General features: G+C 40.5%; 2 protein-coding genes across 4 annotated transcripts; one reads left to right on the plus strand and one right to left on the minus strand.

Annotated features, from left to right (window-relative positions):
* Positions 1-353: 353 nt before the first annotated feature.
* rad17 (RAD17 checkpoint clamp loader component) lies at positions 354-17,372 on the minus strand. 3 transcript variants are annotated; one of them, XM_062384974.1, is made up of 17 exons: positions 17,219-17,362; positions 16,865-16,965; positions 16,060-16,281; positions 15,498-15,572; positions 14,983-15,121; positions 13,921-14,057; positions 12,002-12,054; positions 11,515-11,640; positions 6,857-6,926; positions 6,667-6,778; positions 6,345-6,548; positions 5,556-5,650; positions 5,311-5,457; positions 4,838-4,966; positions 2,441-2,561; positions 1,770-1,827; positions 354-1,295 (listed from the first exon to the last, which is right to left on the minus strand). In XM_062384974.1, exons 2-17 carry the CDS (start codon positions 16,904-16,906, stop codon positions 1,103-1,105), a joined length of 1,923 nt encoding a protein of 640 aa, XP_062240958.1. In that variant the 5' UTR covers positions 16,907-16,965; positions 17,219-17,362; the 3' UTR covers positions 354-1,102. The 3 variants fall into 3 exon arrangements, 1 of the variants encoding a protein (XP_062240958.1); XR_009920420.1 differs by lacking the exon at positions 354-1,295 and having other exon boundaries at positions 1,800-1,827; positions 2,441-3,280; positions 17,219-17,372; XR_009920421.1 differs by lacking the exons at positions 354-1,295; positions 1,770-1,827 and adding an exon at positions 2,713-3,280 and having other exon boundaries at positions 2,477-2,561; positions 17,219-17,372.
* Positions 17,363-20,955, plus strand: ak6 (adenylate kinase 6). The gene is made up of 6 exons (XM_062384976.1): positions 17,363-17,504; positions 17,587-17,663; positions 18,088-18,180; positions 18,934-18,992; positions 19,226-19,371; positions 20,364-20,955. The coding sequence occupies exons 2-6, from the start codon at positions 17,627-17,629 to the stop codon at positions 20,551-20,553; spliced, it is 525 nt and encodes a 174-aa protein (XP_062240960.1). The 5' UTR covers positions 17,363-17,504; positions 17,587-17,626; the 3' UTR covers positions 20,554-20,955.
* Positions 20,956-21,058: the final 103 nt, after the last annotated feature.

The following is a 21,058-nucleotide window of genomic DNA, read 5'->3' on the forward strand; positions in this document are numbered from 1 at the left end:
ACCTGTGAAAGTAAGTAGGGTATGTTGAAAAACTTTTCAGAATTAAGAAGAAAGAAATACAAATTTAAATCAATAAGTTATTTCTACATCATGTGGATGTTTATTTAAGTAATAGTGTGTTAGTAATAAGTATTTACAGAAGCATTATCAAATCATTTAAGTATTTCTGTAAAAATAATTTCATTCATTTAGTTTAAGTTGAAAGCACTTGATGGATTTACAACTGTGAGTGATGGTGAGTCACCATCACATCAGGGATTATTTAAAGGAGCTTCATGTGAAACTGCTGTGTAAATATTGAATGAGAGGGTGTGTGAAAGGAGAGTATACAAATTGTTTTTCAAGATATATGATCAGCTTTTCAAACTTTGTTTTTATTCCCTTGCTTATTTAGATTCAAACAATTTATCCCTCAATAAGCATTCCTGTAATATTTCTTATTTTCCACCATCAAGAAAGAGTGAAACAAGGATTTTAGTTTCTGATAGGGTTTGAGCCTGGACAGAATACTCCAGGCTCAACAATCAATCATCAAAACAAAAAGATGCAATGTACAAAAACAACAAATGCTGAACGCAGACTTGGAAATAATAAATACTGACATATTTTCAGGAGCTGGAAATTAACTGTTAAGGGTCTCTTTGGAACATTTTGATACTTAATATCTATGCTTTCAATATGAGCCTGTGATAAGCCACAGAATCCTATTAAATTCAGACTTTACAGGACAACAATCTAGTTTGAAAACGTATTTTGTACATATCACCTGAGTAAGGAAAAATGACTGGATATACCAGAAATGTTATCACAGTCATCAAGCTTCTATGGAAGAGGGTTAGGGGCATGTGGGGAGTTTATTCCTGGGATCAATCATATAATCATGGAAAAAGGCTAAACTACAGTCAAAATATTGTAAGAGTAACTAAGTTTTTTTCACATATCAAAATTAACCTCAGAACTTATTGTCCTATTTCACATGGCCCTAACTTCCTCCAGACTAAACACATTAACTAAACAAAAATCCATACAATACATACTGGACAATCAAAAAAGGGAGAGTGTGTCACAGTATGACGGTGGGTGTAGGGTGTAGCTGTGTGTATCAGTCACTGTCATATTCCTCGATGATCAAGCCCTCCCCCTCCAGAAGAACTTGATTTGTGGTTGGTTGAGGCTGACTGGTTGGCAAACCTTCCTCAGCTCCAGCCCAGCCTTCCTCTTTTACCTCCTGCTCCTCCTCCGCATCTGTTACCAGTTGGCCTGGCTCTTTATCTGTCAGAGCCTCCAGTTTTAATCTGGACACAGACAACACAAACCCAAATAGAGAAATATGGGGAAAGTATAAAAAGGTATGATCTAATACAATTTATACCAGTAACATAGAAGGTTACATGGTTGAGATAGAATACATGATACAGTATATTTTCTAAATCTAAATCAGTGCCTAAGGTAACTATATTAATAGTGATACCAATGGATTAACAATCAATGGTGCAGACTTTCAGATGTAGTGGAAACATAATGAAGTCAACAGGTTATTTAACGAAATAATAGAAAAACATTTAAAAGGAATCCAATATCTATATTGGTCTATACTGTCACTATTTTGATTAAATCTCTTCATATGTTCCGCCCCTCTCCTCTGCTAGCAGGGAATTACAGATTACTGCTGAACAGGCTGCTTAGATCTTTGGGAATCTAGACTCTAACGTCAAGGTAACTTTTCTTGAATGCAGTTGGATTAAGTCAAGATAAAATGTGTGTTGTACCTGATGGAGAAGCTCCTTAGTGACATCTGACCCACGTCCTGAATAAAGGCTATCTGAGCTGAGGGAAACATTGTATCATAGAACACATAGATTAGTAAAGTTTCATGAACTGACACACTCTTTCATCACTTTTGTTGTTTGTCGTCTGTTTCCAGACTGTGACCTTTAACTTTGATTGGCACAAGCCAAAAATGTAATTTCATAATGTCATCATGATATTCTGATTAATATAAGTCAGAATCAGAATCAGAATCAGAATTCTTTTTATTGCCTTGTATATTTTCACATACAGGAAATTGCCTTGGTGTTACAGGTTGTCTCTCTATTTTCAGAGATATGTTGGAAAGTGTGTCTTTTGACCAGTTTCTGTTGACTTTGACTTTAATCCTCTGGATACCCTCTCAAATAACATGTCCACCCGAGTTTGGTGTAAATCTGTCAATGTGTTGCAGAGTCATTTTGTCCTCACACACAGCTATGTTGTTATGCAGCTATGTTGGTGTGCAGCATAAAATAATATACAGTATCCTATTTGCGTCTGTACTTTAGCATCTTTTTGAGGAACAAACAGAGTTCTCTTGGGACCTTGGAGGTGAAGATGGCTGTTTGAGGGTTAAAACATGTCTTCAGATTTAGGTTGCAAATTGTCTTTGTGTGTTTGTGTGTGTTACCTTGGTTCCTCATAGGACTAGTGAGTTTGGCCAGGTATGGCAGCAGCTCTGTCTGCAGGCTGACTGGTGTCAGACAGAAGCTCCTGAACAGGGACTGAGCAGCCAGGCAGTTCTCTCGGTGCTGACAGGAACAACATCAGTCTCATTACAATCTTATCTATAGTCGCTGAATTTAAAGTCTAATTCTTTAGGTCGATCAGATATGACATATTTGAAGCAGATAATAGTTTTTGTGATCCTTGGTGATCTTTGTTATGTAGCAAATGTTCTACCTTCTTACAAGTGTTGGGACATGGTTTTTGTGCAAACCACAGGCCTCCTCTAAGTCAAACTTGCTGCATGTGCTGGAGTGGACTCAATCCCCCAAGATGCAACAGGTTCCATTGATCTTTGAAAGTCAAGGAACTCAGTCTCCCAGAGGATGTAACAGGATGCTGCATGTCCTGGGGTCAGGGCAATATCACACAAAGGTGTCAAGAGCCACCAGGGTCAACTCCTATTGGTCACTCTGGTCCAAGACCTGTGAGGTCACCGGGGCCAATATAAGGAGAGGTCTCCCCAAGATCTTTCTCTTTCTACAATCCTTCGAAGGCCAGCAGGCTGTCCAGCCTCTCTTCTCCTACATCGCCAAGGGGGGGGGGGGGGCCTGGCTGATCCAGCTTCCTTCTCTATCCAACCCACAACTGGAGGTCAGAGGTGCAGCTCCCCTGCCCACACTCTTCAAGGAAATCTCCTCGCCCTTCAAGCTCTACCAAACTCCTCGTAGCGACGCGATGTCCTGCAGGAAAACTTCAACCAGCATCTTAGCACACGGCTCGACAGAATCGCGAATGCAGAAATCTACGACCACAAAGCCAGGAGACGTCACAGAACTGCAAACTGAACAGCAACTTCTTTTCCTCTTTCCCTCGGACTGGTAACATAATCTGGGCTTAATAATTATACTACGCTAAGCAAGACTGTTTATTTGATCGGTGTGTGCTTATAAGTTTGATATATGCTCTGACGTTGTAGGCATAAGTTAAAGGAAGGTTAATAGTTAGGCTCGCCACAGGCTTTGTCCCTGACTATCATTATCTGATTAACATCCACACAGACACGCATAGCATCTCACCTAGTTAAACCTTCCCCCTGTGCCGTGAGGCACCCTCAGAAGAAGGGGGGGGGGGCTCTTATCTCAGGGACCATTCTTTAAAGCATGCTAATTTACATTCACACACACACTCACACACCTCCCTGTTAGTTAGTTTGATTGTTTAGTAACTTGTGTTTTTATACTTTATTATGTTCATAATAAATGTTCTTCTTTAACAAATGTTCTGTCATTAATATTGCATAAGTGAATCTTGCCAACCGTTACACTGCTAAGAACTCCATAACCTTCATTGTTCATTATATAATCTTTAATGGTCAAATATTGAGATTTCTAATTGAACTAGATCTAAATGAGACTGATCTTAATCAATAAATTGGCTATCTTTTCCCTTCTATAAAGGGTGGTGCCCCGCGAGAACTTTAACCAATTAAAGTTATGGTTTAATATTAATATTTTAAATATTAATGTTTTACATTTTATTTTGATAACCAAATTTATTGAGTGCCTAAAGGCACACCATTCTATGGTAACTCTTTTCAAGCACTATTGCACAACACAAAGAACTTTTTCCTTTTTGTTCAAACATCAAAATACTCAACATATTCATATAAAAATAAAGATACATGAAAAATGAACCGAAAGAAATTGAGAACAGTTTTTAGAAAAATCATGTTTTCTCCCTGATTATCCCATTTGCTTTTGTAGGTCATAAAGACGCAGCAATATTAAAAATAAGACAGATAAAAACTCAGGGACTGATATGTGTTTGTTTATAATTGGGACACCTGGTTTCAGAGCATTCAATTGTTTTTTTCTTATCTATTTCTACAGGTAAATTAACAAAACATTTTCTGATCTAATACTGCAGTGCACTGAGACATCTAGTTCGAGCAACATTACACTAAACCTGCTGGTTAGTTTTAGCATGGAAGGAAGCATATTGTGCTTTCTGACAATGGTTTTTCCTTTCTTTTGATTACAAATCATTCCTGCCCACTTAGCAATTTATTTTGTTTTTTTTTTTACGTGTCTGTTGAAGTTATTTATGTTGACATCAGAGTAACACTGACCTGTCTTAAGGCTTTCATTGAATTTACCCATTCATTATTAGACAAAGAAAGAATATTGATCTCAGTGTTTACAGTCATTGGGCCGATGAGGAACAATAAGTGCCGCGAGAGAAATATGTAAATATTCAAGACATTATATTGTTTTTGTAATGGATGTATGGAGCTCACAATCTAACCAACTATGATTGTAACTAAAATAACTAAATTCACGTGTTAATATATGTGTCTTACCTTCTTGCTGACTAGCAGCAAGCTGGGTTTGTGAAGTGGTCTAAATCCAACAGAAACTTGTTGACAGTTGGAGTGAAGAAGACCTCTGGTGGCCACTGAAGACCCATACTCCTCCATGGTGCTTCGGCTCTGAAACCAGCACAACAGAGGCACAGATTGTTGTTCACCATCAGTTCACCACTTACCATATAGTTAAAATACAGACAATTAAAATACTGGACAATTAAATATATTAAAGCTGTCACTCTCTACTCAACCACTTACTAATTACATTTCTCCTGCAGGCAGGTCCTTCTACAGAGAATTAACTACTGCTGTCGGAACTTTTTCAAAGTTTCTCTTGTGTTATAAACCACTGCCACCTTGGTATCTTTATTAATGCAAAGGCAACACCTAAAGTATAGTTTGCAAACAACAGGAACCCTAAAGTCAAAGCATTCTGATTCATTCATCATGTCTCGGGAAAGACTGACCGTCCAATCAGAAGTGAGGAGGTCAGCGTCAGATAAATACTCGCTGGCTCGGGCCACATCCTCCACCTCAGAAAAAAAGTCCAGGTAGTTCTGGTGGAGGTACAAGTTGAAGAACTCTCCAGACATGTGTGAACGTTCAACAACAAACTAAAAACAAATAAAAACAAGTTGTGAGTATTTCAAAAATTAAAAGGAGTTCGATTAAAAGTGTTTGTTACCTTTTAGAGAGAGACAAATCTTTTTACCTCAGGCTCTACTAATAATGTTTTTCTGTGGTGATGTGCCAGGTGAGATGATAGGGCAGGTGCAGGGACACCTTCAGCTGCTTCATGATTCCCCCCTGTTGATGACAAACAACAAAGCAAACCATTTGCCACAGTGTCAGTTACAAATACTGAACTAGTGATTGATCACAAAAGCCACAGTGCAGCAGCTATTCTAATCAGTGATCAGATTTCTTTATAAATTATAGTTGACCAGTGCAGTGCATCTTCTAAACCTGCAGAAACAAAATTGCTTGGACTTATGCAATGCATAGCCTACTTCAGAGTGAAGTTAGAAATCTTTGTGTTCAACCTAGCTGATTTATTTGCATTGAAGATTTTTTTCATCAATGATTTTTTTTTAACAAACAGAATTTGCTTTATATGTTCATGTGTGTGGTTCATATATAAATTTGAATTATTAACATAACATGTTTTCATCAATTTCAGAGGACTGACTGTAGTGTTAAGCAATCAACACAATCTTCACCAATAAAGGTGCTTGTGCTTTTACTTGAGGGACAAACTTAACAAAGCACTATCCTGGGCCACCAACAACATACATGCCAAGTGCTATGTTCATTAAATGAATGTTTTGAAAAATACAGACAAAAAGACAGAAAGGTATTTGTGGAATTGGCAGGCAAATGAGGATTTCTGAAATCACACCCTAAGAAATAAGCCTTAATATCGACAAATCCGCTGACAACAACAAAAAATTATTTTCAGGAAATCTTGAAAAGACAATGATAACTGGGAAATATGACTCACGTTTGCAGTGCAGGATCTTTCCCAGTGCTCTGAACAGGAACAGAGAAGCATCTTTTACTCCAATGGCCTGTTCCTGTTCCTCTTCCTGCTCCTTTGTATGTTTGGACTTGTTCTTCCTCTGGTTTGTTCTGGAAACAACTTTGCCTACTGAAATCACAGGTCTGTCCTTTTTCATTCTCCAAAGTTCCTTTTCCAAGGATGTGTCTGGAGAGTTACAGTGAGACAAAGCCATATGGTCAGGAAAATCCAATGGTTTGCGTATTAAATTCCACGAAATGCATATGTATGCTGTGGTGAGTTGAGATGTGTGGATTTTACTGACCTGGGAGGGAAAAAAACTGAAGGCTGTTGATTGCACTGCGAATATCTCCTGAGCTTCCCATACAAAGCATCTCCAACACACCCTTTTCTGGTACACTCATTCTTCCACAGCTCTGTGTGGGGTAATGGGAAAACATACTGTAGATAAAAAAAAGGCAAAATGTGGAAACAACTGTGAAGCCTCCCCTCACCTTTCCTGCTTCCAGGGTTGAAATGCGGGTCAGGACTTTAATCATCATGGTTGGAGCAACTGGATTAAAACTAGAAACAGAGAACACACAAAATAATCTTCAGGTTAATTCAGCAGGCTAATTGAATGATGAAATACACTTCGTACAGACCTGATTCTCTCTTGTTTGGTAGATGAGCTAAATTGATTTCGGTAAGCATGAGCGTTAATAGATCCCCTTTGTGCTCAGCTGTACACTACCGTTAGCCCTAGAGAAGAGCAAGTTTGTCTCTTCACAGAAAGACTCTTTGTTTAGTGGGTAAAAGAGGCGAAATTGAGAATTAACTTCCACTTTGTCAAGGACATAGAGAATGTGCTTCTCAGGAAAATGTCTTTCATTTATCTTCTGTTTCAAACATTTTAAATGTGCTTCAGGTAGCAAACCTTTTTGTAGCAGATTTTATTTCCCAAGTTCAGGAGACACAGAAGAATATTCTCTTCGAGACCAAGATCTAAAATAACCTGTAGATTCAGAATCTTAGGAAATCATAAATGGTAAATGGTTTTGTATTTATATAGCGCTTTTCTAGTCTTGATGACCACTCAAAGTGCTTTACAGTACAGTTTTTCATTCAACCATTCACACATACATTCATACAGTGCATCTATTCGCAGCACTTTGTTGTTCTATGGGGGGGCCATTCAGGGTTGAGCATCTTGCCCAAGGACACTTCGGCATGTAGATGGGTCAGACTGGGGATCGAACTGCCGACCTTCAGGTTGGAGGACCACCACTCTACCCCTCAGCCACAGCAGTAAGGGCTGGGCAATCTGTGCCCATGACATAAAAATACATAAAAATGTACTATTATACTATATAATATACTGTAGGGGACAGGTGATGTTACAGAATTCACCAAAGACAGTTAACACTAATGTGGTTTGCACACTTACATACCTGGTAGGGAGCTGTGGGGCTACCAAGGTAACAGGTGCACTGGGTGTGGTTAAAAGCAGATGTTTTGGTGGCGCCCGGAAGTTCTCTGGGAGTGAATTGTTTGGTCAAAATAAACGCACGCCGAGAGGCGCACAAAACAATAAGATCTCCGGACTCCGTGATTCCCTCGACTCCTACATTGGTGACCTTGATTTCTCTGGACGTATCCAGAGACGGACATGGCGATAAACGCAGTCTCGCTTAAGCTCCCGGAGTTTTGGGAAACGCAACCATCGGCCTGGTTTGCTCAGACGGAGGCGCAGTTCGCGCTGAGAGACATTACAGCAGCAGATACGACCAAGTATTATTATATCGTCGCGTCTCTCAATAGTGCAACAGCGGGCAGAGTGGTGAGCCTATTGGAAAACCCTCCAGAGCACGATAAATATGGTGCGTTGAAGGATCATCTGTTGAAAGCTTTCGGGCTCTCCGACTCCGAGCGCGCACGCCGGCTTCTGTCGCTAAACGGTCTCGGCGACTCCAAGCCTTCGGAGTTAATGGATAAGATGCTGTCTCTCCTGGGAAGCCACAAGCCGGAGCTTCTGTTCAAGGAGCTTTTCCTGCAGCAGCTGCCAACTCAGGTGCGGTCTGCTTTGGCCAACACGAGAATCACGGATTGCCGCGCACTGGCTGAGGAAGCCGACAAGTTTTTCCTGGCGGGGCAGCAGAGCTACGCTCCTGGACAATGCCAAGGTTTTCGCACCAGTTCCCACATCACAACACAGCATCCCTCGTTCTCATATCCCTGTCAAACTTTATTCGGCAGGATATGTATTCATTCGTCATGATGCTCATCGCGGGCCATTTCAACTTCCCTATGACGGGCCATTTTGGGTCATTGAGGCTGGCCCCAAAACATTTATCGTGGACATTGGCGGTAAACCAGAACATGTATCGGTGGACCGGTTGAAACCTGCCCACTTGGATCTCACTCAACCTACTGAGGTAGCTAAAGGCCTAATTATAGTCCTGCGACTGCAACCGCGGAAGGCCACGCAGCTGCATCGACGGATCCGTTTTGGTTTATGCTTCCTAAACGTGTTGCGCGTGTTGCAACGCAATTCACCGCCAGAACACTAGGCGGAGTAACTTTTTTTTTTCGAAAAAAAAAACACACAAAGAAGAGACGTCTTCTTCTTCGTCGAATGTTTATTTACATCGCCACTCCGGCTCCTCATAGCCTATATCTGGCGGACAAATCGGCCAGTCAGTGACGGGTTATACAAGTGGTCATACTTTCGGATCTCTTCTGCCAAGTGCTCTTCTATTTGGTCCATATTCGTTCTTCTAAATCTTCCGTGATTTCCGCGTATTGTGGGGCATGAAACCGGAAACTAGACTCCGGACGGGATGTAGTCAGCCGACCAATCACAAGCCTTGCGGACTGCGTCGTTTTGTCGTATAGTCAAGGCCAAATTATACTCGTGTTGCACGGACGCACGCATGCACGCAAGACACGCAACACGCCCCTTTCGAGCCCTCTGGCGGCTTGCGTGCGTCCGCCAATTTTTCTAACTATACGACAAAACGACGCGAGCCTCACGCAGCCCGCAAGGCTTGTGATTGGTCGGTTGACTACATCCTGTCCGGAGTCTAGTTTCCGGTTTCATGCCCCACAATACGCGGAAATCACGGAAGATTTAGAAGAACGAATATGGAGCAAATAGAAGAGCACTTGGCAGAAGAGATCCGAAAGTATGACCACTTGTATAACCCGTCACTGACTGGCCGATTTGTCCGCCAGAAATAGGCTATGAGGAGCCGGAGTGGCGATGTAAATAAACATTCGACAAAGAAGAAGACGTCTCTTCTTTGTGTGTTTTGTTTTCGAAAGAAAAGTTACTCCGCCTAGTGTTCTGGCGGTGAATTGCGTTGCAACACGCGCAACACGTTTAGGAAGCATAAACCAAAACGGATCCGTCGATGCAGCTGCGTGGCCTTCCGCGGTTGCAGTCGCAGGACTATAATTAGGCCTTACGACAAAACGACGCGAGCCTCACGCAGCCCGCAAGGCTTGTGATTGGTCGGGTTACTACATCCCGTCCGGAGTCTAGTTTCCGGTTTCATGCCCCACAATACGCGGAAATCACGGAAGATTTAGAAGAACGAATATGGACCAAATAGAAGAGCACTTGGCAGAAGAGATCCGAAAGTATGACCACTTGTATAACCCGTCACTGACTGGCCGATTTGTCCGCCAGAAATAGGCTATGAGGAGCCGGAGTGGCGATGTAAATAAACATTCGACGAAGAAGAAGAAGACGTCTCTTCTTTGTGTGTTTTGTTTTCGAAAAAAAAAGTTACTCCGCCTAGTGTTCTGGCGGTGAATTGCGTTGCAACACGCGCAACACGTTTAGGAAGCATAAACCAAAACGGATCCGTCGATGCAGCTGCGTGGCCTTCCGCGTTTGCAGTCGCAGGACTATAATTAGGCCTTTAGAAAAATTGGCGGACGCACGCAAGCCGCCAGAGGGCTCGAAAGGGGCGTGTTGCGTGTCTTGCGTGCATGCGTGCCTCCGTGCAACACAAGTATAATTTGGCCTTAAGCCTCCACTGCGGGGGCGCCCTCCTGCGCACCCCCTGGGCCAACGTACAGCCTTTCGTGTTCCTCCTGTTAAACCCCCGACTATATCCCCGGATTACGTTTTAAGGAGCCGTGCAGGTCGGGTGATTCGAGCTCCAACGTATTAACTTTGGGTGTGAATTCTGGGGGGACGTATGTAGGGGACAGGTGATGTTACAGAATTCACCAAAGACAGTTAACACTAATGTGGTTTGCACACTTACATACCTGGTAGGGAGCTGTGGGGTTACCAAGGTAACAGGTGCACTGGGTGTGGTTAAAAGCAGATGTTTTGGTGGCGCCCGGAAGTTCTCTGGGAGTGAATTGTTTGGTCAAAATAAACGCACGCCGAGAGGCGCACAAAACAATAAGATCTCCGGACTCCGTGATTCCCTCGACTCCTACAATACCCCTATTATCCACTGTGGACTGATCACATAGACTATAACAGATCTGCATTTTAATACTTAGGGTCAGGCTTATTTGTTCTCTAGCCACAAATGTGACACATGAGCCCAGACATAAGTATTTTATCAAGCAGTCACAGCCACAATTTGGACAAGTAACAAGGTGCACCTCTCTCATCATTGCATATGCATTTGAAGGATGGCACTAATAACAGAAGGTCAAATGTCTTCAGCTTGATTTACTGATTGTCCTATTTGCAGCAGAAAATCTCTAGATGGAATTCATATCAGCCCGATGTAAACATGTGGGGAGTGTATGCGGTTTTACTGTGTGTGTGCGAACATGACTGCAGCACAGAGGAGGATATCAGAGGACATTTAGGCTTAAATCATGGTGTAAAACCAAACCAGCAGTATGTAGGCATACTGATGTTTTTTTACATCTGAAGAAGGGGTCCCATTTACTTCAATTGAATTGAATTTGGGTGCAATCACTCAACAATGAGTGAATTTTCATTTTTCGGTGAACTATCCTTTTAAGGCTTATACCTCTGATCTGTGAACTAATTTGGAAACCAAAACAGCCCCAAGAGTGCCATGCAACACCATGTTCTAAGTAAATCTGGCCCGGAAGGAAGCTAAGCATGTTTCCCTCATCAGTTCAAAGCAGGAACTGCACGCTTTCTTACGTGGTTCTCTTGGATCGTATGTACCTGATGGTGCTGATGACCAGTTCCTCCTGGATCTCTCTGGGAAAAAGTGAGCGTGAGCTGCAGTCTCCACTCAGACTGTCTGACACTATGAACACCAGGGGACTTCGACTGGTCTTCACAAAATGCCTGAAAGACACAATATCACACACAGTATACAATATTAGACACATAGTATACAGTAAACAGCTCTTAGTACTGAAAATATCAATTAACACTCTGTCCTGTAGAAAGGCTTTCATCAAGCCCACCCACATCAAGCTCTGATGTTGAGCAGGAAACATGAGAGAAAATAGCATCAAGAAAGGCCTCAAGACATCCCATCCTTACCCAGTTAAAACAGGAGACCTGGTTCTGGTCACAATTATTTTATCATTACTTTTTAAGTCTAGGTTAATTATTGTGTATCACTAAAGTTACTTATCCTGGTTTTCTATGAGAAGGTAATGAAATGTGAGGAAATGCAGGGTGAAACCTGACCTGCTCTCACCTTAGGTTATCGTGCAGTCTGCCAGGCTGCCTGTAGAACTGGTTTGGTAAATCCTGAGGGAAGGATGACTAAGTGTTAACTCAGGTGTATAGATTAAACATATCGTCCAAGCAAACAAGCATTCAATCTGTCTATCTTTTTTCTAAACAATCTAGCATGGTAATGAGTTTAGTATAATTTTTTTATGACATAATCAACCATTCATTATATTGTAGACATCACCCTGTGGAAAGTGGTTTGCCCAAAATATTACAGCAGCTTCATCACTCCACCAGGAGCATATACATTTGGAAATTTCTGTACCTGATTATTGTCATTTTGAACAGTGACTTGAAAGATTAGAAGCCTTCTAGATCAGGGGTTCTCAAACTTTTGCAAGCTGCCCCCCCCCCCCCAAAAAAAAAAGCTGGTATGGGGTAGTTGGATAGTATTCAAGGGCTGGAGTTTTATTTGCTGCACGACGGTGAATGATTAAAGGTGTAAAGGTAGTTGTTAAGGAGAAAAGGGCTAGCTGCAGTTGGAAGAAGTTAGCTAGCTAGAAGTCTAGCTCTTGGGGCTATGAGCTTTCTAAACAAGACTGTGGAGCAAATTACTCCATAGATTAGGCTATGAATAGGCCTTCTGCAAGATTAGATTAGATTTCTTTATTTATCCACACAATGGGGAAATTCACTTGTTACAGCAATGATAGAAAAACAGAATTAGAGTAACAGTGCCGAAGCACAAAAAAGAAAAAGATCACAATATGTACACTACTAAAACTACACATAATAAGTGTACAGAAACAAACAACCTGCAAAACAGACACTGTGCAAAAGCAGGTGCTGGGGATAAAGTGGAATGATGTTAAGTGTTATTGTAATGAAAACAAAAATATGCAACAGTAGTGACCATGATACAGAAAATAATTAAAAATAATTAAGAAGTAAGTGACCATAATATAAATAATACTACAAGATAGCATACTGGAAATATAAATATTGCAATGTAACCATTTTAAGTGACCATGATATAAATATAGATGGTAAGTGCAGGAAGGTATTACTAAGGAAGGAGTGAGTCATTAAAAACACTGTTGCTGACCATGCCTGCAATTACTTTTATATTCGGAAGCGTACGTTAAACTCGGGTTCAAATGATAAAACTCATCTTTTAAGTGGTGGATCAAGAACGAAACAGTATTTGATTTGATTGTGTCAGTCCAGTCCCTAGCATTTCGCCACTGAGGGAGCTTTCACTAAGCAGTGACAGGTCGTTGGTATTTTTTATTCTTTTTGTCTGTGACCAGAGAGTGTCCACACCCCTCTGACACCCCTACTTTGAGAACCACTGTTATAGATCAAACTTCCTACAGCAGTTAACCGATCTTGCACAACCGTAACCAAAATAGTGCTTGGTAGTAAACCCAAAATGTACTAAAAGTGACATTATGAGTCGAATAATTAGTAGTCATTTCTAACCAGCTTTAATCAAATTGGAATGTTAAGCAGAATAAATCTTTAGACAGAGTGGAATCGTTTCCAAACACTTTCAACATGCCTCCAAAGACTTTTTGCAAGGGGCAATTTGTTCATTATCTCAACATAAATATGTCAAATGGCATTAGGAATGCAAGGAGTTGAACTAAGCACATTTCAGATGTAGCAGTATACAAGAGTTTGTTACTGTCAATGTTATTGCAACATTTAAACGTTATCCAAACTAATATTTACTCTCACTCCTTGGCTCAGTGGTCTGTGCAACTACCGTCCCCACAGTAAACAGAGAGAGGGCCACAGCACAGTTAATAGCTAAACACAGTAAAAAGCTAAATCTTACTAGCTGTTTTGCTGAGCTACCAAAATGAATAGAATTGACATACTGGGGTGAACAAAGCTTCAGAGAAGAAAATTGGCTTAACTTGAAGACGCAGTACATACCTCTACCAGTATGAGCTTTCTTTCTGTAGCTCCATCATCATCCGTCATTCGCAGACAGCAGTACTTGTTGGCTCTGAGGAGGAACTCCTGAAACTGGACCAACTGGGTGCTGCAGGAGAATCCATTCTTCCTCCATTCTGACAAAAATGGAGAGTCAGAGTCACATCAGAAAAGCGGGGGGGAGAGGCCTGTATTTTGACACTTGAGGGTGATCTAGGTACCTGATAATATTTATCACATGAGAACACTTTGTCTGCACTCACTCAACTAGAATCACTGGCCTACAATTGTATGCCTCCGCCACTCAGTGAGGCTTCTGTCTACATTCTTTTTTTACCATATGATATGCCATAGGTGACTAAACTGAATTTACTAATACATATAATTATATATAATATAATAATTTTGTGAGAAATGTGAAGTATCACTATATTGACATATATAATTATGATAAATAATTGCCAGCTATAAATAGGATGTCTTCAGTTAAACATTGTGTGTTCATGATAAACTCATTTCCTAAGGAGTTGTTGCTTTAAACCAAGTGTATATTCTTTAGACGTCCGATATTTCACATTCATGCATGCGTCAAGAACAATAGGTCACAGTGATCTTGACCATTGACCTTCGACCACCCACATCAAATCATTTTATCATTGAGTCCAAGTGAACGTGTATGCCAAATCTGAAGAAATTCTCTTAAGGTGTACCTGAGATATCGTGTGACACCAGGTGTCATCAAAACATCTGCTTTTAAAGTTGTCCTGAGTTGTTAAACAACTTGAGACATAGCATGTAAGTTTGGTAATGTCACAGGCCTGATGTACTTATTGATTATTGTATTATTTTCCTAAAGTCGCTTTAAGATCTGCTTGATATTCAAAGAAATTAAAACTAAAATTCAAAACTCTAGTCTCATATTCATCTTTTGTTCTTGAATTGTCTTAAAGTACAAAAGAAACAACCTGGCATTTCAAGCCCAATAGTTCTGGATAGGACTGTATATCAATCACAGTGACACTGACAGGTATGAGAAAGGTAACGGAGAGGGATTCTCCTGACCATCCTGACTGCTGCTGTATGGCTCCAGGTTGGTGGGGTTGATCCATTCCTGAATCCTGAAGCCCAGCTCCTGAGACAAAACCTGGACTGTTGTAGTCTTTCCACAGCCTGATGGCCCCGTAAGCAGTAAGAGACCACCCTGTAAATTCCAACAGGCAGGATCAACTTGAACATGCCTCCTCAATAAGGACCGTCACAAATAAAAATTATAATAATTATAATGACAAATTAATACAATTATAGCTCAGTCTGCAAGATGAATTATTGATGTGTCCTGGTCTTCAAACAATAATCATTAAATGACTGACTTACTTATGACAAATTTTTCACTAGTAATAGGAATTTCCTCATATTCATTAACAGGAAGGAAATTAATTGGTTGTTATTCCTATCACTAAATTAATATGTCAGAACTGGGGCAAAAATTGCTCAAAGGCAAAGGTTAGGGTACAGGTCTGGGGGTCAAGTTCAATCAAATCACAGAAAATTAAAATTAAAATTTAACTTTAAATTACCTTTAATGAGTTTGTGTGGACTCTAATCCAGTTCTCGACTTCCTCAATCTTCTTCTTGTGGACAGCTAGCTCAGCCTTCACAAAAAGACATATCAGTGTTTCCTTTACAATTGTTAGTTTCAGCAGCCCACTCCCCCATAAATAATAAATAAAATCAATAGTGACTTGGGTTATTTTGATGCTCTCCAGATTGATGGACTACCCCCCACCCCCCCTAAATTCATAGATTGAGGCTTGCAAATAAACCATACATGTGAATCCTGTTGAGAACTGGTGAGAAATTAAGAGACTTTCATACGGACTATGCAATCAAGGTCCCATAGAATATCAAAGTGCTGCGAATAGTGAGTGTAAAACTGTACTGTGAAGCATTTTGAGTGGTCATCAAGACTTAGCAACAAGTTAAGTTATAAATTATTTCTCATTGTGTATTTTAAATCCCGGGGCCCAACCCAACACCACCTGCTGATCCATGGTGTGGCCATTTGGATTCAGAAGGTTGGTTAATTCTAAACATATTCACATATACCACAGCAAGCAAACAAACTGTGATGATGCTGACCTGTGAACAAGGCATGTATCTGTTCACCCAGGGTTCATCTTGGTCCCTCTGGCCTGGCTCTTTCTGCAGGTAAGATGTTGCAGGCTCCCGCCTGCTGTCCTCTCCTTTCCTCTTCCTTGCCCTCTTGGGCTCAGCCTTAGAGCATGAAACCTTACTCCTTCCAGGCAGAGAAAAGCTTTCTGCTGGCAGATCAGTGAAAGACGGATCCACCCAGTGGTTTAACTATTACCAAGCAAAACAAAAATTATAAAAGATTAAAGAGACAACTGAGGGAGGATATCTACAGTGTGTGGAGGCTGCTAAATTAAAGGCACAATGGATAACATTACATGGCAGTACCAGATGTTAAATTTAACCTACAGGCGGAAGCAAAGCTCCCTATGTGCTCAATGAAGAACAGGTACTTTACTTATGGCAACTGACATAGGACTGACTTATGTTATTCCTGAAAGCAACTAATTTGAGGAAGAACTATTTGCAAACTGTAGAATTAACAATAAAGATCTTCTATCCCTCAGCATTGTGTATCATAATCTTGTGTGTATTGTATAATACATACACTCAATGGGCACTTTATTAGACACTAATCTGTAAAAAGTAACTCATTCAAATGCAAGTCCTTTCAAAAATCTTCCAAATGTTCTGTTTCTGATTAGGTTTCTGACGTAGATGGGTGGACACAATTATAGAAAACCCTGCCTGTTAAACTATGTTAATCAATATCTATTTGTCAGAAAGCTTACTGAAGAAAACGTATTAGTAGAAAACAAAGCACATAGTATCAGAATCATGGGAAAGAACTTACACTGCTAGAAGTTATTTTATCTCCAAGAGAGTGCTTGTTCATCTTTCACACTGAGCAGCAGTTCAGGGAAGCCCTGGTGTGAAGAACTGGTGCTGCTGAAGCTGTTGGTTGTGAAGAGACAGGACACACTGCTCAGTGTACAGAAGGACCACGGGCTGCTGTGTGTTTAAAGTTTCCTCGCTCTCGTGTGCACACACGTGTGCACACACGCACACACACACACATTTTAACTTATGTCTTAAAATGTGTGTGTGTGTGTGCGTGTGACCAGCTAGTCCAACAAGCGATAAGAAACGCTTGTTGGACTAGCTGGTCTTTGGGATGTTTTCACTCGTCAACGTGAAGATGACTTACCTTGACTACTTGCTGTGTCAGAAGCGGACTTCGGGGTTTTAAAATCCTTTTTTCGGGTGTTCTATTGTTTGTATAGAGACTGCCGTTAGAAAGATTAAGTGAGCTGTGAAGCTGAGTTTACCTTTTTCAAAGCGTAAACTTAAAGTGTCGTAAAGTTGGTAGTGATTGCCGTAAATGTGACGTAAAGTTGGCGTAATACGTCACATTGCTGCTGTGTTTGTGTGTCGATGTGCTACAGCTCTGTAGCTAACCAAGTCATTCTCGTCGTCTGGATCCACTGAATCAGGTTTGTCTCGTATTTCGATTGAAACGCTTCAGAGTCCATGTGCGCTGGCAGAAAGAGCTGACAGGACGGATGTGTCTTTCAGGTAGATCATCGCCTAGACACGTGTCGGTTGCTGGTCAGGCATGAAGATGAGGAAGCGCCCGAACGTTCTTCTAACAGGTGATAGACTCCTCAACGGCTAGGTCTTAAAAATGTATATCAGTGCTGCACTTATTAGGTCTGCAGGCCGATCGCTGTAGCCGGAGCATATTTTTATAACAGTAAACTATCATCTTTGGTTCGGCGCTCAATTGACGATCTTATAAATATTGAATGTTTAAAAGTTACAATCAGTCAAACAGCATCTTATCAGCGACATCAGTACAGTTAAGACAAATCTGGTATCATAAACTGCAAGTCCCATGGTTTCCTCTAGGACTGCAGCTGAAGTCCAACTCCACCTCATCACTAACCGTTAATGATAATTAAATACCAAACAATTGCATCTTCGTTGCGAGTCGTTGCCACTGCTTAAGAGCCTTATCAGATCTCACCAGATGATGGAGTATTCATTATAACTAAATGTTGATCCTCTGCCTTATAGGAACCCCTGGTGTTGGAAAGACCACTTTAGGAAAGGAACTAGCCCAGCGAACAGAGCTGACTTATGTCAACATCGGAGACCTTGCTCAAGAAGGTAAAATCGTCAACTAATTTACTGAACTTCTTTAAACTAACTTATTGTAACACACACTGATACTAACGTCTAACACCGGTTGAAGCTGTGGAAGGTCAGTCTGAATTGTGGACTTGGAATATTTGAGTGAATAGGACTCTAGTCATATGTTTTGTTTATTACATTGAATACTAGTCTGGAATGTGAGTGAAACACTGGCAATGAAATGGTCTGTTGTGATGTATTTGAAGTGAGTGAGAGTGAACTGGCTGTTTTCATGTATTTTGATTGTTTTGAAAACCAGTGTGAAACAAGATCATGATTAGAATTTGTGTTTGAGTTTCTGGGGTAAACACAGTTGTAGCCAAATCCAATACAATTGATGTAAATGGTAACCGATTCTTCAAGCGTAAAAACAAAACAGAAAAAGTCTAAGTGCCTCCATACTGCTCCTGTGGTGTACAAAAGACACATCATTTATACTCGTCTTGACACGGTGTCATTTACACCATCTTTTTAGCTTAAATGTCTGCTGTGATCCAAACACGAACATCTTTATAGTAATGAGTAGATAATGAGGGAATTTTCATTTTTGGGTGAACTATCCCTTTTAAGGAGCCCAAGGCTGTAGGTAATGTGGATCCTAAACTAATCTAAACCACATTTTAACGCTTTTTTGATGAATGATTTGTATTAGACTTTAATGACCGTAGGCAAGTTGCCATTAAATATCAGAGTTGTGGCTTTTCTGATGATCTGATTTTCTTTCCCTAGGACAACTTTATGATGGTTATGACGAAGAGTATAAGTGCCCAATTTTAGATGAGGACCGGGTGAGTGAGATAATTCATTCAAATTTAAACATGGATCTGATGTTGGTGTGTACTGGACAGATATCGAAACATGCTGCCACAAAAGCAGCATGTTAGTGGACAGTTCTGAGTATGTACCCAGTACTTCTGTAAAACTCAACCATTAGTTTTGTCACACCAACCTAAAATAAATTAACACTCAAGACTGAATTAGGGTGGGCTGGATGTAAATATTGTGATGTTTTATCCTGTAGGTGGTGGATGAACTGGAAGAAAAGATGGTAGAAGGTGGTGTGATTATTGACTATCATGGCTGTGACCTGTTTCCTGAACGCTGGTTTCATATTGTCTTTGTCCTGCGAACAGAAAACACTCAGCTGTACACACGGTTGGAGAGCAGGTAACTTACATTTATTTTGTCTTGTGTGCTGAACTTTATGTATTTTGCTCATCAAAAATAGTAATACCACTGCTGATCAATGTATATACCAATTTTTTTTGTTTATTGTCCCACTAAAAAAATGAATGTCACCTGTGTCTCCCTGTCAGAACACTTGGAACACATAGCACTGTCAGTAGCCACTTGTTTTTAAACCACATGTACCATGCAAAAATTACTGTTCACTGGGTTTTCACTGACTTTGTCTACTAGAGATTAAACGGTGTGAAAAATTATAGCCTTTGGAACATTACTCAGTGCCGGTCAACTAGAGTCTTTGCTCCTCTACTCTTCTGTAATCTAAGACACGTAGAACTGATCTTTTATAATAACCTGCTGAATTCATATTTATGTGTTCCTGAATAAACTGGGCATTTCTTCTTCTGCATCAATGAAGTCAAACACTAAATTGTATCCTAATCTGCACAGGAGTGTCTGTGTCTGCTCTTCCCTGTTGCTCTTCAGAAAAACTGATGATCACATTTGTTAAGTTATTATTCTATGATGTCAGATAATGAATCTGGAAAGTTTTAACATGAGTTTTAGGCCATGGTAACCAACTGCAGCTTTAACGATAATTTAAATTTCACATGGTAATATTAACTGTTTGAAATGTCCCTGTGGTCAACCGTTCATATCTTTTTGTAAACTGTGGTATACCACTGAAGATTTGAACTATGTTACTGAAGTAGCATTAGCCACATTTAAAATTGGCATCACTTATTTTAGCATTTTTCTATAAACTTGAGAAATGGTCTTCATCCCGAGGGTCACTCTTTACAACCAAACTTCACGGCACGAACCGTGGCTCCTCCAATCCTTGCCTGTCCCAAAAATATTTACTAACTTGTTAGATAAGGCTACTTACATATTTGGTTCACTATACTAGAAATGAGCAAAGTTGCGCCTGTTTATGACCTTCCTGTCTGAGCTGTCCTCTTTGTTACCGACAGGGGTTACACAGGGAAGAAGCTGCAAGACAACGTGCAGTGTGAGATCTTCCAGACCATCTATGAGGAAGCCATTGAAGCGTACAGTGAAGATATTGTCCACCAACTAACCAGCAACACTCCTGAAGATCTTGATCGCAACCTTGAGCAGATAGTGCAGTGGACTGAGCAGTGGATGAAGGACCATAACTAGGAGCTGAACCCTAACTGCCCACTTCCCGGCGCAGGACTATCAACAAATGTTGTTTGGACGATTAAGCATGAATTGTTATTTTCATAAGTTTGACATCATGGAGACTATTGATATGTTAAAAAGTACAACATGTAAGAAGACAGATGTTTGTAATAAAATGCACAAAAAAAGGCAGCAAGAAAACAGAGTCTGACTCTAGCAAGGAAATAAAAAACTATAAATTGGATTTGCTGGATTTAGTTAAAGGGAATCTTTTCCAATACTCAAGATCGTTGGAATTCCAAGATTTTTGCTAAGAAGCAGAAGTGTGTCACAGAACGAATATGTGCTAGTTGTGGAGAAGGTTAACAGAAATGCTGAAACTGTACATGTAAAACTAAAATCATAAAAATGTGGACTTGATATTGTATCCTTAAAACACATTTGCGTTGCTAGTTAGGGTTATTAAGGTCTAGGTTAGACTATGGTAGTATAGCAAGTGGTTCAATACCAGGAACAGTACTTA

This window comes from Platichthys flesus, chromosome 3 (assembly GCF_949316205.1).
Source record: "Platichthys flesus chromosome 3, fPlaFle2.1, whole genome shotgun sequence".
Taxonomy (NCBI): domain Eukaryota; kingdom Metazoa; phylum Chordata; class Actinopteri; order Pleuronectiformes; family Pleuronectidae; genus Platichthys; species Platichthys flesus.

What these genes read in the sequence shown, in the direction of transcription:
- rad17 (XM_062384974.1), bottom strand. Translation starts at nt 16,906, where the DNA reads ATGAACAAGCACTCTCTTGGAGATAAAATAACTTCTAGCAGT. An exon ending in GATACATGCCTTGTTCACAG is followed by an intron (nt 15,573 to 16,059) that starts GTCAGCATCATC and finishes CTTTTTGTGAAG; the next exon opens with GCTGAGCTAGCTGTCCACAA. An exon ending in TCCTCACTTCTGATTGGACG is followed by an intron (nt 4,967 to 5,310) that starts GTCAGTCTTTCC and finishes TGCTGGTTTCAG; the next exon opens with AGCCGAAGCACCATGGAGGA.
- ak6 (XM_062384976.1), top strand. Translation starts at nt 17,627, where the DNA reads ATGAAGATGAGGAAGCGCCCGAACGTTCTTCTAACAG. An exon ending in CGGAGACCTTGCTCAAGAAG is followed by an intron (nt 18,181 to 18,933) that starts GTAAAATCGTCA and finishes TTCTTTCCCTAG; the next exon opens with GACAACTTTATGATGGTTAT. An exon ending in TACACACGGTTGGAGAGCAG is followed by an intron (nt 19,372 to 20,363) that starts GTAACTTACATT and finishes TGTTACCGACAG; the next exon opens with GGGTTACACAGGGAAGAAGC.